This window comes from Sinocyclocheilus anshuiensis, unplaced genomic scaffold (assembly GCF_001515605.1).
Source record: "Sinocyclocheilus anshuiensis isolate Anshui unplaced genomic scaffold, SAMN03320099.WGS_v1.1 scaffold1626, whole genome shotgun sequence".
Lineage (NCBI taxonomy): Eukaryota > Metazoa > Chordata > Actinopteri > Cypriniformes > Cyprinidae > Sinocyclocheilus > Sinocyclocheilus anshuiensis.
Genome location: NW_015547254.1, coordinates 27385 through 42365, shown reverse-complemented (window position 1 = coordinate 42365; position 14981 = coordinate 27385). Strand labels below are relative to the sequence as shown.

The 14981-nt window shown below is 35.4% G+C and overlaps 1 protein-coding gene across 1 annotated transcript in view; it reads left to right on the top strand.

Annotated features, from left to right (window-relative positions):
- Positions 1-14981, top strand: part of LOC107701617 (serine/threonine-protein kinase OSR1-like) — a gene marked incomplete at its 3' end in the record, with an annotated part of 30126 nt that overhangs the window by 3533 nt on the left and 11612 nt on the right. Inside the window, exon 2 of the mRNA XM_016503660.1 lies at positions 14352-14464. Within this exon, the coding sequence (XP_016359146.1) occupies positions 14352-14464 (113 nt within the window). The remainder of the gene's footprint in view (positions 1-14351; positions 14465-14981) is intronic.

The following is a 14981-nucleotide window of genomic DNA, read 5'->3' as shown; positions in this document are numbered from 1 at the left end:
TGAATGCCGCTCAATCTGAAAGCAGGTGATGGAGATTTACTACTAATCACGGGACCGCCTTTTAATTGCGTGCGATTAATTGCACAGCCCTAACAAACATTATAATAAACACTGTAAACATAGCTAGGCTATTTTAGTTCCCCTCACTCCACAACAAAGCCTTTCGATTAACAGTAGGCTATTTAGAAAAGAACAAGAATTAAAAATATAAGAAGCTATAGCAATATAAACAACAAGCCAAAATGAATTGATTTAGGCTAAAACGAAACTGAAACCAATGTTGGTGCATTGTCAAGGTAGCAATGCTAAACAGAGTGCGCACATGCGGCGCCGGCACAATCACTTGAATTTTTTCCTTCTAACAGTAGAAGCAACTACTCCTTTTAGTCCTAAAGATAATCGGAACTGTAAAAGGTTTGCCTTTGTGTACATTCACAATAAAAACAAATCTTTGTGCTTTTGTAAAATAAGCCTAAAGAAAAATATGATGTCGCTTTCTGCCGTCTGGTTTCCTTTTGCGCAGCACAAAAATGAACCGAAACTCTGCATACAAGGCTACTTGTTGCACAGTTTTTCTTTCATTTTCTTAATTTATTTTTTAAGTAAAAATATATTTCTCGTATAGGCCTATTTATTAGTTATATATATATAGACTATATATAGCCTAGTTTTATTATGTTTTTCTCCGCTCGCAGAAGCGCTGCAGGTGCGTGATGTGATATGATGACAATGTGAATCCTCATGTTCTGTTGTTTGCTGCTTTTTGCGCATGTAAAATTAATCCCCGAGAAACAAATGCTAGTATTTTTAACGGGTCACAGACACTTATCCTTTTAATTCAATTCTAATTTAAAATAATCTTGTCGGTTAACGGTTAATAATCGGTTAATGAGCGTTGGTTGTCGATTAGGAAAAATAACCAAAATGAACATCCCTACCCAGAACTGCTTCGAACGAATTGTTTCGAAATCATTGAAAAATGATTCTAATATTAAATATATATTCTGAGAAAATGACAATGTTTTCTGATCTTAGATGCATTTGAACCTGTTGTAGGGGACTCCAACACAATATTAGGATACTTTAAAATACCATATGACATGCTCTTTAAAGGAGGGATGCACTGAACAAGATGTTTAACACTAGGTTTCTCCAGAGGGACTTTTCTGTAATAATAAATGCACCATATGGGGCTTAACAGAGTCCACCACCCCCTTGTTTTGTGGCCATAAAGACAGTTATATGCTGTAATTCTTTTTGATGATCCATGACTCTGTCCAAAGAGTGAATTTTACAGCCAGTCAGTATAATGGCACTACAGAGGTTCTCCAAATCTGCTTTCTAGGCATGATCTATTCCCATGTTCAACTCTTCATTCTCTGACCGCTTTACTGCCTGAATTGTTTTGGTTACTGGTTGATTTAATCTTGTTACATTGGAGGGTTTTAGCATGAGATTACCTCAATGCGCGGTCACACAAGTGCTGGAAGAATCATCTGATACCTGACATATTTCTTTCCAGGACTTTAGACCCCAAAGCTTTCTAGAGGCATGATCTATTCCCATGTTCAACTCTTCATTCTCTGACCGCTTTACTGCCTGAATTGTTTTGGTTACTGGTTGATTTAATCTTGTTACATTGGAGGGTTTTAGCATGAGATTACCTCAATGCGCGGTCACACAAGTGCTGGAAGAATCATCTGATACCTGACATATTTCTTTCCAGGACTTTAGACCCCAAAGGGAGGTTTTCAGCACAGCTTTTTAGGTGTTCCATGTTTTGACAAGGTTTTACTATAGTTTTCAAAGCTGTAAAGCTCTTGCCAGAGTAACTCATAATGCTGTGCAAACATTTACCACTTTTTTTTAGTATTACATGAAGGGAATTAAATGATGTTAATATGCTCCAATAGATTCATATTCTCAAAATGCAGAATGCAAAAAAAAAAAAGGGTTAGAATACTCTACTAATTGCCTAATTGCTCTATTTCAACAAATGAGTAAAATTATGATTTTGGCAATTGCTTGCCTTTCTTTGGAAACAGTTGTTTTAAACTTTTAAAAATTTGTAATGTTAACCAGTCTAATAAAAGAAAAAAAAAAATTATATATATATATATATATATATCTGTTTTTGTGTGTAATTTAATATCAATTATTAAAATAAAAAATGTTTTTAAATAAGTTAATGTAATATTTATATAAAATAATAACATTTTGATTGATTGTAACTAGTGTTGTCAAAAGACCCGGTTGGAAAAACTTGAAACACTTTTAAATAAGTATAAAGAATGGCATTGGTTTTGTACATTTAATTTTTGTTTAACGTTATTAATAAAAATGTTGTTCAATTAGCATGTTTTTGTGTTTTGCTTTGGTACCGAAATTGGTACCGAGAACTGTGGATTTTCACTGGTATCGGTACCGAATACTGAAATTTTGGTACCGTGACAACACTAACTGAACATAAGATGGAATAATATGATAATAATAATAATGTATATGTATATAATGATAATAATATGATATACTGTACTTGATAATGACCCAAATGTGCAACAAATAGAAGTGTTTTTCCTTTAAAACTCTGTGCATTAGGGCCTAGCCTGTGTCTAACCATGCGTGTGTGTGTGTGAGAGAAAGAGATACAGAGACTGGTCAAACCTGTCTGCGGTGCCTCCTCTTTTGACTCATCAGCTATAAAGTACCCCACACCTTGAACATTTCAACTAGTGGAGGAAAAGTATATCATCTTTCATGCTTTACATATTTAAATTCACAAGAATTACTTTTATATATCAGCTTTAAAATGTAGCCTTAGTCTGGACTTGTCTTTTAAGAAGTCCTCTTTCTTTGTAAAGCTTTTATCGCAGTGCACCAATATATAGACCTCAAAGTTTCTGGTTTGGTTTTGTAAGCTGTAGTTTCCTCAAAAGATTTAGTTATTATCCCAGAATTCTTGGAAAGACTGTTGTGCCCTCTAGCATGCACCTTCAGAATTGCTTCTTTGTTGAAACCTGGCATGTGACGTGACATGCCAAAACAGGAGTTCATGCTAGAGGCGAGATTGATTGTAGACCTTCTGGATTTCAAGTTTAAGGTTGGACACCTTAAGCTTCAGTGCTGTTGGTTTTTGTGTTGCTGTAATCATACTGTACTTTAATCACAGTCTAAGTTATTATTCTGCTTTTGAGCTCAATCCCAGGTGTCTCTAAATATCTAAGTCGCTAAGTATATAAATATCTTCAGTAGTGATGCAGCAAACTATCAGCAGCTGAAAAGTTTCTCGGGGGAATGCAATACTTTGCAAGAGAACTCAAAAGGTTTGTGAATGAACACAAAATGGATTTGCAGGGCCGAAATCATTGACTAACAGTGACGTTTAATTAATGCGTATTAAGCGTTTGACTATGTCACTGTTTCATTTGTCTTTTTCTTGCACATAACATGGATAAGCTACAACAGGTAAACATGTCAACTAGGGTTGGGCAATGTCTACCAAATTGGCCTACAGTGAAACATCGTGATGGACGATGGCATCGGGGGTTGGGCGGGGTTAGGGGTGTGCCCGAACCATGAAACAAATAACGTGTTACGGAGCCACTAAAAGGTTAGCCGCTTGCTAGCGGTAGCCTGTTGCGTTACAGTACATGAAAATTCACTTACCACATACACAGAGTAAGAAATATCTGATAGGACGATGGTGAATGATTTGCAGATCCTGAGCACCAATGACAAACATCTAATCTTGTCAAATGTGTGGTAAGTACTGCTGCTCCATAATATAGAGTCCTTGTGATCGCTTATCTCAAAAGTGAAAGTAAAATGAGTGCGCAATCGAAAGCGGTTTCAATAGGGCTCCCTGATGCCCACAATTTATATACAGTCGCCTATACTTACCCAACGGTATAATTGCGAGAAAAAGTATTGAAATTTTTTTATCCTCCCATCTTGTTGGCTATTTATTCCCTTTAGGGTTTCCGTAGTACACTTCATTTCCTTTCCGAACACGGAACTGGGATGCGGCGGATTGTGGGAGAGGGGGTGGGGGGAGTCTGCTTGACATCGTGATATCTGTCAGCCATCGGCGATGGACGATGGCATCGTCTATCGGCCCAACACTAATGTCAACTGTGCGGACGCTAGGACTGGGCTAGGACTTTGACAATGTCGATTGCTCAATCTTCATTTTGGTGGACTGATATTGATCATTAAATCGCTAGATAAATCTCTTATGCAGTTTTTAGTTGATGCATGAACAGAACTTCACTAAACATTGTAGTGCGCCTGCTATCTTATAATCACAAAGTTTTGTGCTTTGTTGATCTGAAACAGTCTCAGCTTACATATTCTGCCAATTTTATTGACATTCAAACAATAAATGTAGTTTAACACTCTTTAATGTGGCATGTCTGACAACTGTAGCAGCATTTTTTTAATTGAGTGTTGATATTTCATAAATTTGATTAAGTGATTATTAGAGCCCAACCGATATATCGTTTTGCTGATATTATCGGCCGATATGAGCCTGTCGCCGATATATCGGTATCGGCGAATAACGCAGTGTTACAACGTGCCCCATCTGCGCAACTGGAATTTAAAACTGGTTAGTGTCTTCTGCTAGTAATCAAAGCATTAAAAAAACTATCTGAACTGATAAATAACAGATTGGAGATTAAAATAATAGCAGATTTGTCTCATTTTAAATGAATAATAAAAACTGAGATAAAAATTTACTTAAGCCAGAATTTAAATGTTACTATGGTAAAATAAATATTCAAACCACATGTGTTACAACTAACACCCCGTTACTTTATGCATCGCACTCATCGCAAGTTTATTGTTAAATTGTTAAATGCCCTTACATATCTCTGTCACCATTATAAGTGTTTGATCACCACATTTGAGTGATCATTGCAAAAAATGTTTATGTATATATATTCGGTTTATGTATATACTGTATTCTATATATAGTACCAGTCAAATGTTTGGACACACGAATGGGAAAGTGTCCAAATTTTTGACTGGTACTGTACTATAATATACACAAAGAATATTGGCCGATATATCGGTATCGGCCTTTTTTTTTTACTCCCTAATATCGGTATTGGTATCGGCCCCAAAAAACCCATATCGGTCGGGCTCTAGTGATTATTAATTAGCTTCAGTCTTTGGTCAAATGACAAATTTTGTGTTTCTGTAAAAAAATCATTTCTGTGCATCACTAATCTTCAATCCTAAATATACTGAATCATGATTTGAGAAATCTTGATTTAGATTTACAGGATGGGGTTGGCTTGATAAGTAGGGGTGCTCCGATCAGGATTTTTGAGGCCGATCACAGAAAGCAGTATCTGCCGATACGATCACCGATACCGAACTTTTTAAAGCCTTCATCATGTAGAATTATTTATAGTGACGATCCAATCAAGATTTTTAAACATTTGTTCAGGGCCTGACCTTCAGCATTATAATTATTTCACCCGAGTCGGACAGAGACTGAGATGGTGCTGCTGCATGTCGTGCCAAACCTCTCACGGCAGGCACGTCATCAGCTTGAGATCGGCCTTTATAGAGACTGCCGTTCAATCATCCCAAAGCGATTATCGGCTGATAGTGATCGGTAGCCGATCAATCGGAGCACCCCTATTGATAAGCATAGACTAGGACTTGGTTGCTCTTCTATCGCTTCATTGGGCTCACCGTTGTGCTATAGACATGAATGACACCTCAGATAGTTTGTAAGCAATTAGACCACTGACTTTTTAAACTACTTAGACTTAGGGCTGCACAATTAATCGAATTTCTAATCGCGATTACAACTATGGATGCCACAATTACGTAATCATTTAAAGCGGCAATTAATCATTCAAAGTCCACTTATGTTATTCTGCACGCTTAAGATATGTTTTTTTCTTTCTACATGTTATCTTAAGGGTTTTTCCATTGTTTTAGTATAACATTATAATACCATTCATATTTTTTCTTTTTTTTATCATTTAAAGAAGAAACCAATCCGATGTATATTTGACATTTGAGGCTTAATACTATAGAAAAGCACTAAAGGTTTTTCAGTTAGAGTGTTTTCAGCTTGTTTATTTTCATATAAAAATACGGCATGCAGTTGCATCAAACATAGGGTATAAACTTCATTCAGTGTAAATTGTGATAATAGTAATTAATAATCGCAATTACAATTTCAAGGGAATAATAGACAATTATGATTTTTGTCATAATCGTCCAGCCCTACGTAGACTATCCTAAAAAATTAGTCATCCAATTTTTTTCTTCAAGACTGGTAATAACTTTTTACATTCAGTTACATAAAATGGTATATCGGCCTAATTTGGATCCGCATAGTAAGACTGATTAACGCTTGGTTAACTGCTAGTTAGTCAAACTAATTTTTAAAGGGGTCCTATTATGCTCTTTTACAAAGTCTTGATTTTGTTTTGGGGGTGTACTAGAATAGGCTCTCATACTAGGTTGTTTGAAAAACACATTATTTTTCACATATTTTACATTATTACAGCACTTCTCTCCCCAGTCTGGTATGAACGGCTCGAATAGTTCCTGTATCAGATAAAGGCCCACCTTCTGAAATACGAAATGTGCTGTGATTGGTTAGCTGGGCCAGTGTGTGTTGTGATTGGCAGCACTCGGCGCCTGGTCGGGAAATGTCATGCCCCTTACCAAAACCGACTGCGAGCTTCAGTGTAAATATTGCGTCAAAATCAAATCAATTTGACAGCGATTTAAACCCGGATGATTGTAACCACTCTTAAGTTCGTCTGCCCTGGGAAAGCTAGCGTGCCTCTGACATAGTGATAACACTCGTTGCCTTCTCTAGTGCAGCTCAACCAGGTCTCGTCCCATTCGTCGATATTTGTGATATCACAAATCCCGGAAAATATGCGTTGTAGTCCAAACAAGTCGTTTGTTGTAGTTTTTGAAAAGTGATTTCTGTTAAATAAAATATCTCCTTTTGAATTGAACTTTGAGCTTTGTAACTTTGCAGATCTTTTTTATGCTCAAACAGCAACATTACAGACTAACTAAAGTTGAAAAAGTGAAAAAGCGTAATAGGACCCCTTTAAGGCACAGTCTTAACATCGTGACTAAGTTTCTGCAACTGGCCCCAGAAAACCCTTAGCTAGCACTGAATGATATTAATAATTTCTACTCCTAATTTTTAATAAGCAGCAATAATTATATATTATATAGTTACATAATTATATAGTTTATCTCTCCGTTGTAATCATGAGAGGATTTCACCTTTCCTTATCTGCCTGGATAAAGCCTACTGTTGGTGATAGTCAGGTGACTCTGAAACAGTGATTCCTCCAAATACATTATTGAGATTACCACTGAAAATTAGATTTTTGATGTACATTTACATGTTTGCCTTTATAATTTGTTAATTTGTTAAAACAATTATTTTGTTATAAAGCCCTATTGCAATGTGTCAACATCTTTAGTATGTAGTATATACTATATACTGTATACTATATACAGTATGTTTCACCTCCTATTGCTTTTATGAGAAATATGGAGCAGCTTTCAGTTTGCAGAATTAGAGCTGAAGGCACATGCTCTTTCCATTAAAAGCATGACTTTTTGAATGGACTTAAAATTAGTCAATGTTTCCTTTTGTCTTCCAGCCAAGGATGGGTTTGTCTTGATTCGTTTTGACCCTGTTACTATTGATTACAGGCAAAGTGTTGCTTTAACTGGATCCCATTGTATTAAACCATATAGTCCAGGAGGATTCCCCAGGTACTTCTGTTTCTTCACTCTCCTCTGGAAAGTTCACCATGTGTGAGTGTGAGTTTGGAGCACACTCAGCAGAACCATTGTGTTCGTATCTTCCCAGGGGAATTGGAGTCTTGTTATTGCACTGATCCTAGCTGTTCTTTCCACCTCAGAGAGCAAAGAGTCTCATCGGATGGAGTCAGACCCATGGAAAAAGGACCATGCTCAGTTTCTCTGTTCTAGACTGGAAATGTTTGATTATTGTTGTTGGAAAAGACTGTAATTTAAAACAGAAGCTTTGTTAATCACTGTTGACTGAAATTCCCTTTGCTTGTAAATAATCGCATATATATGGGTCATTTGATTGATTCAAACCGTTAACTCCTGAGTTTGTGAATGTTTTTGAATGATTAATTAAAAGGACCAGAATTTAGGGCTGCACGATTAATCGCATGCGATATTTAACGCGCATAACAACGGCTCTGTGTAGTTAATGCTGCTCAATGTGAAAGCCCGCAGGTGATGGAGATTTAACGCTGATTACAGAACCGGCTTTACTGATAAGATGCGCGTTAAATATCGCATGCGATTTATCGTGCAGCCCTAGACCAGATAAAAAGTGTCATCAATAACTGAATCGAGTCATTTTCTTTGTGAATTAGACTTCACTGGTTGTTCTGTATGCTTTTGGTTCTGTAAAAAGAGCCAGTTCGTAGGAGTCATTTGTTTGTGAGTCCGGCTGCATTGGTTGTGTTGTATGTTTTTAATTCACTAAAAATAACCAGTTAAAGGGTTAGTTCACCCAAAAATGAAAATAGGCTGCGTTTTACTCACCCCCGAGGCATCCTAGGTGTATATGACTTTCTTCTTTCAGACGAATCCAGTCGGAGTTATATTAACAATTATCTTTGATCTTTCAAGCTGTTTAATGCCACTCAGCGGGTGTTACATTGCTTCAGTCCAAAAGAACTTAAATAAAAATCGCCAGGCTGCTCTGGTTGTGTTGTATGTTTTTGATTCACTAGAAATAACCATTTCATACGAGTCATTTTCTTCATGAATCTGATTACGCTGGTTGTGCTTGTGCTTATGTTTTTGATTCACTAAAAGAACCAGTTAATATGACTTCCTTTTTTCATCAGTCAGACTACACCGGTTGTGCATGTGCTATATGTTTTTGATTCAATAAAAATCATCCAGTTCATATGAGTGATTTCTTCATCAGTTGGAGTGCTTTAGATTCACTAAAAAGGATTCAGTCATTTTCTTTGTTAAATTGGACTATACTGGTTATGCTGTATGCTTTTGATTCATTAAAAATAACCATTCTTGTGAGTCATTTGTTCACGAATTAGATTACAATGGTCGTTAAAACATGTTTTTCTCTTATTTTGTGGTACAAGAACAAGGAAATTGCAAGGTTTTTGCTAAAATTACACTTCGTCATGCTGCCAAAATTGAAAATGGCAACTTTTTCTTCAGCACACACCACCAGTTGTCCAGGTGTACTTTTCGAAATCCAGTTCACCCTCAAAGCGAATCTTACACATTCCTGTGCATCAAGTGCTCCGTTAGAGCTTTTCTCTATAGTACGAAGCGCCCTAAGTGTGACATGTCTCAGTGCGGCCCAGAATAGTGTGAGGAATGCAAGCCCAGGAAATGTAATAAAGGGCTCCTGATGTGAGAGAACAGGCTGGCTCAAGGTAGCACAAACAGACAACTATGCATGAAGGAACACATTCAAACCGCTCTGAGGGACCTCAGCCTACAGTATTTCAGACGCTGGTCTGTTGGGTCATCCACTGCAAAAGAAGTCAAATTCAACACTTTGTCCTTCATGAGCAGTTGATTTTGATTTGGACACATAAAGATTTAATATTTGTTTCTTCCAAAATGTTCCTTTCAAGTGTCGTACTGCATTTTAGACCTTTTAAATATGCTGAATAATATAATCCCCTCTTCATTTTTAACACAAGTATGTGCGTGGCCAAATGAACCTTTTTTTCCCTTGACAAGTGGCTTTCAATTCAAAATAGCTAGTTAATTGAAGGCTATTAACCTTTATCTCCTCTTACGAAGTTAACATCCTCTCTAATGAGGGACATCAAGTAGAAATGAATCATTTTTCAGACTTTATTAAGCTTTGTATCAGATACATTTAGGGATGCACCGAATGTTCGGCAACCGAAATTATAAGCGAAAGAATAAGTGAAAAGACCGAATAAATTGTACTGAACAATGATATGACGCGATCAAATAGCAACCAGCGAAGAGTGAGAGGCGCACTCTTTATAATGTAGCACACATGTCAGCAGTGTGGAAGCATTTAAAACTGTCAGAGAAAGACACAAAAATCATTACAAGCACCGACAGCGAGAGACTGTTTAGTACTGTATCGCATGTCTTCGTTGAGAAGTGGAAGGGGTGATTGTTGCAGGTTACTGTATGATGATTGAAATCGCGAAATGGCTTTAAACCAGTGATGGGCAAACTTGATTAGTAAATAAACTGCAGAACGTTTTGTTTTCTAATACACGCACGCATTGCATGTATTTTGACAGCGCTGCACAAACTCGCCGCGCTATCTGCTTGTTAACCAGGGTTCAAAGTCCAAAGCGTGAGGAAAATCTGCGCTGAACCAGTGTTACTCGTCAGTTGCTCAGTCACATTTATGAATTTTTACAAGGCATGTGACAATGCGATAGGCCTACCTACGACACATTCGTAATGAGACTCATTTATAAATCTGCTGTTGTCAACAACCAAAAAATATTATTTTACTAACTTATTAATTTTAAGTTAAATTGTGCTTTGTTGGTATAGTGTCTGCTAGAATGTTAAAATGTTCATTGTTAAATATTTTTAAATTGTTGTTTTGTAATTGATTTTGTCATTGAAAAGCAAGACAAAACATATTTTGGCTATTTAATTTATGCAGTGGTAAAAAAAAAAGGCTAAATACATGGGGAAAAAAACTCGAAAAACCATGTTCGGTATTCGGCCTTCGGCCCAGTGTTTCATTTTGTTCGGCTTCGGCCAAGAATTTTCATTTCGGTGCATCCCTAGATACATTAAGTATTTTTCAGTCTCCAGGCACGTGTGGTCAGGTACGTTTATCTCATTTTTCTCGGTAAACATTTGGCTAACCGAATGAATAAAAATCTTGATTAAAACTGGACAGTTTTTCTGTGGATAATCAAGGAATCTACCACACAGCATCAGTTGGTGGTTCTGTATTTAATTTTTCTCATGCTGTAACCTGGTAACATAATATTGAATGATTCAATTCAGAAACCAGTAACAGGCCTCCATAAAATCCTGTTGCTGTGGTGCAGATGTGCATAGAGACGACTCTTTTGCAGTATTTTCATTTAAATCAATAGAGTCTGTGAACATTGAGAACTCTTAACAAGACAACAGCACTTATTGTACCCAAACACACCTGCAATATTAACAGCTAATAACTGACCAGATGAAAGTATGTCTTTGATGTTCATGTCATGGATGTTATCAGTACTTTATTGCATTTATATAATGAAGTATCGAGGCTTTATTATGTTTGTTATTGGGTTGCTAGGCTGCATTTGCTGTTGTATTACTTCCTTCTGTGTGACATATTCAACGCGTTTATTAGAGATAGAAGCAAGTTAAGAAGCACTCAAAAGTCTGAGAGCGGTAAAAACAAGATTAGTTATTTAAACGTTTGACACACACTAACCGTTTGGGGACAGTAAAGCATAATATGACCCCTTTAATGTTAAAAAAAGGCTCTTATGCTCACCAAGATTGCATTTATTTGAACAAACATACAGTAAATATTGTAAAATTTTCTTACAAACTAAAATATCTGTTTTCCATTTTGATATATTTTAAAATGTCATTTATTCCTGTGATGCAAAGCTAATTTTTCAGAAGCCATTACTCCAGTCTTCAGTGTCACATGATCCTTCAGAAATAATTTAATATCGGCTGATTTGGTGCTCAAGAAACATTTATTATTATTATTATTATTATTATTATTATTATTATTATTATTATTATTATTATTATTATTATTATTATTATTATTATTATTATTATTATTATTATTATTATTATTATTATTATTATTATTATTATTATTATTAGTGCTCAAGAAACATTTATTATTATTATTATTATTATTATTATTATTATTATTATCATCAGTGTTTAAAACTTAAAGCTTTTGCTGCTTAATATTTTTGTGGAAACTATGATACATTTGTTTTCAGGATTCTATGATGAACAGAACATTCAAAAGAACAGCATACAGTATATCTGAAATAGGAATCTTTTGTTACATTATAAGTACATGATCAGTTTTGAAATGTATTTTCATCTTTGTTGTGGGCTCAACTACAATTCTATATTTTACCTGAATAAATAAAAAAATTAAACCTAACGAAAATAATTTTAAGTGAGCATTAGATGACAGCAAAGATAATCTTAATGTAAAAATAAAGAAAATTATTGTGCACATTTAAATATCCCATATCGACCATGCTGATCATTTAAAAAAACAGCAACTCTAATATACTCTCGATAATCGATTTGGTATTGATATTTTGCAAAAAAATAAAATAAATAAAAATTACAGGCTTTATATATGTATATTCTCACTGTCTATGTTTTTCTTGGTCTTTTTGTTTTCAGCTAAAAACATTTATTTTGGCACATGCATGGGCAACTTTAGTACAATCTTCTCCGAATCATCCTTGACAACTGATTGTTTGTTTCACAGTAGGAATTTACATGTAAACTCATGCTGTTGGCTCAGGCAACTCAATCTTCTTTCCATCTGGTGAGCTGCTCTCCCTTATGTATAGCATAGGGTCTTAAATATAGCTCTAGATTCTTATTGATGAACGCTGAACATCCCGGCTGACCTGTTGCTCACAGCTGACACTCTGAGGGCCGTACGGGGGACCAACATCCTGCTGCAGGCCATAGCATACAGGCCCAGGATGTGATTAATGGGATTGCTGTCATCACATTTTGGTAACATTCTAGCCATACCACTGCAGATTCTTCAATGACTGTATTTGGCTGTACACTAACTAGTCAGGCCTGTCCAACACTGTAGATTGTAAATGAAAAAGAGAGTTGTTGTCAAATTTCTTTCTTCTATCCAAAGTATCCATGGTGCCCTGCTGGTGCAATCAAAACGCAAAACAATGAGAATTTTGTTATTATTAGGCCATACGGAGTTTGGGTAGATGATTAAAGATGATTAAAAATTAATATTCTGCTCACAGTGGAAACATACAGTAGGTGCACGCTGATTTACGAGGGCCTTGGCCCCCGTAGAGTCTTGTCTTCTATTATTCAGGATGTGTGGACCAGGATGACCTTGCGTTCTCAAGGATAACCGTCTCCAGAAGTGTCTTGTCTGCTTTCTCTCTGGTGCCAGTCTGTGGTGCCATGAGCAGAACCTAATTAATGCACTCTGGAGATTAACCTCAGCAGTAAAGTTGAAAGCCAAGTTTAGCTCAAATCCTTTAACTTATAGTCTGTTAGGATTTAATAGTCTTCGCTCATGAATGTCCAAAACTGCAGTGACAGAGGAATGTTTTCATTTAGCATTTAGTTGTCAGCTCTTCTCCAGCACTTTCCCAGGGAGTAAGTGATATGGCTGGAGATAAATGTCATTGTTTAATGAGCAATTATTTTTATGTTAAAGTGTCCGAAAACCAATATGCAGAACCTGCTTTTTTCTGCTTTTTGACAGAGTAATAATAATTTGTCATTCATGCAGCAATAAAGTATAACTTATTTTAATATAACACCATTATGAATATAGTAGTAGTAGTAGTAATAATAATAATAGTTATTATTGTTATTGATTGGAAAATTAATTATAATTTTTTTATATTTTTACTTTTTTGACAGTAATAGTCATTCATCATCCATACAAATATAACATTTGTATTAAGTATAACCATTTTAATATAACATAGCATTATGAAAATAAGTTATTATTATAATTAATGATTTTAAAATGTAATTATTAATTTTTTTAGATTTAAAATTTTTCACAGTAATACTCATTTGTCATTCATGCAACAGTAAAATATAAAATGTCTAATATAAGATTATTAAAAAAAATGAATTTATTAATATTATAAATTATTTAATTTTACTTTTTATATTATCTTCATTCAATGATTTTTATTATTTATGCCATTAGTTTGCATTGTTGTCAGATTTTTATTTCCTCCTCTTGACATAGTAACTTTTTACTATAATCTCTTTGTCTTGTAAGTGTAAGAGAGTTATGTTATAACCTCATTAAAGTTGCTACTCTTAAATTTGACAAATGCATGACAACACAATTTTTTGAAAATGCATATTTTAAGTCGACATTAGAAGTGAACTTTTGGGAGAAAAATCTAGTATATATTTACTTTACATATTTAGTCACTTTAAGCCATAGATGTAATGTTTTATGGATTATGGTTTGAGGTGTCTGGGGTGTTCAGGAGGGTGTTGTTCCTCTTCATTCTTCTATTTGTCCTGACTTCATGTCCCATGCAGCTCCTGATGTACTCAGTTTAACGTGCATTTTTTGTGTATTGTAGGAAGCGGAGCTACGGCTGTGGTCCAGGCTGCCTACTGTGTGCCCAGGAAGGAGAAGGTCGCCATTAAACGCATCAATCTGGAAAAATGCCAGACCAGCATGGACGAGCTCCTGGTATTGAACCTGCTTCCACATATTTAAACAGCACATTTGGTTCATTGCATTGCACATACTAGATATTAGCACAAGTATGGAAGTCAAATGGGTTGTGAATTCCATTTCATGAATAGTGTTCTGGTATTGGTATGGAGACAAACAGCACTCTTCATATGGAAATTTTATATGTTCTGCTTAAATATATATGAAACCTGTTTGACATGATCCCAGCAGTGCAACATTTAAAGGCTGCATATGAGCATTGAGCAATACCACTCTATAAGTCATGGCTCATAAATGCCAACACCTTTTATGAGCTGACGGTGAATAATGACTGTACAAGACTAATTGTAATGCATGGACACAAACTTACTGACATTTGTTGTGTGTTTTTGACAATAACTTAGACTATTACTTTTTTTACGCAGGTAAATATAGTATAAAAGATATTTATGTAAGTATGTGTATATATATATATATATATATATATATATATATATACACTTACTGTTGTCATCTCTCTGCATTAAATAAA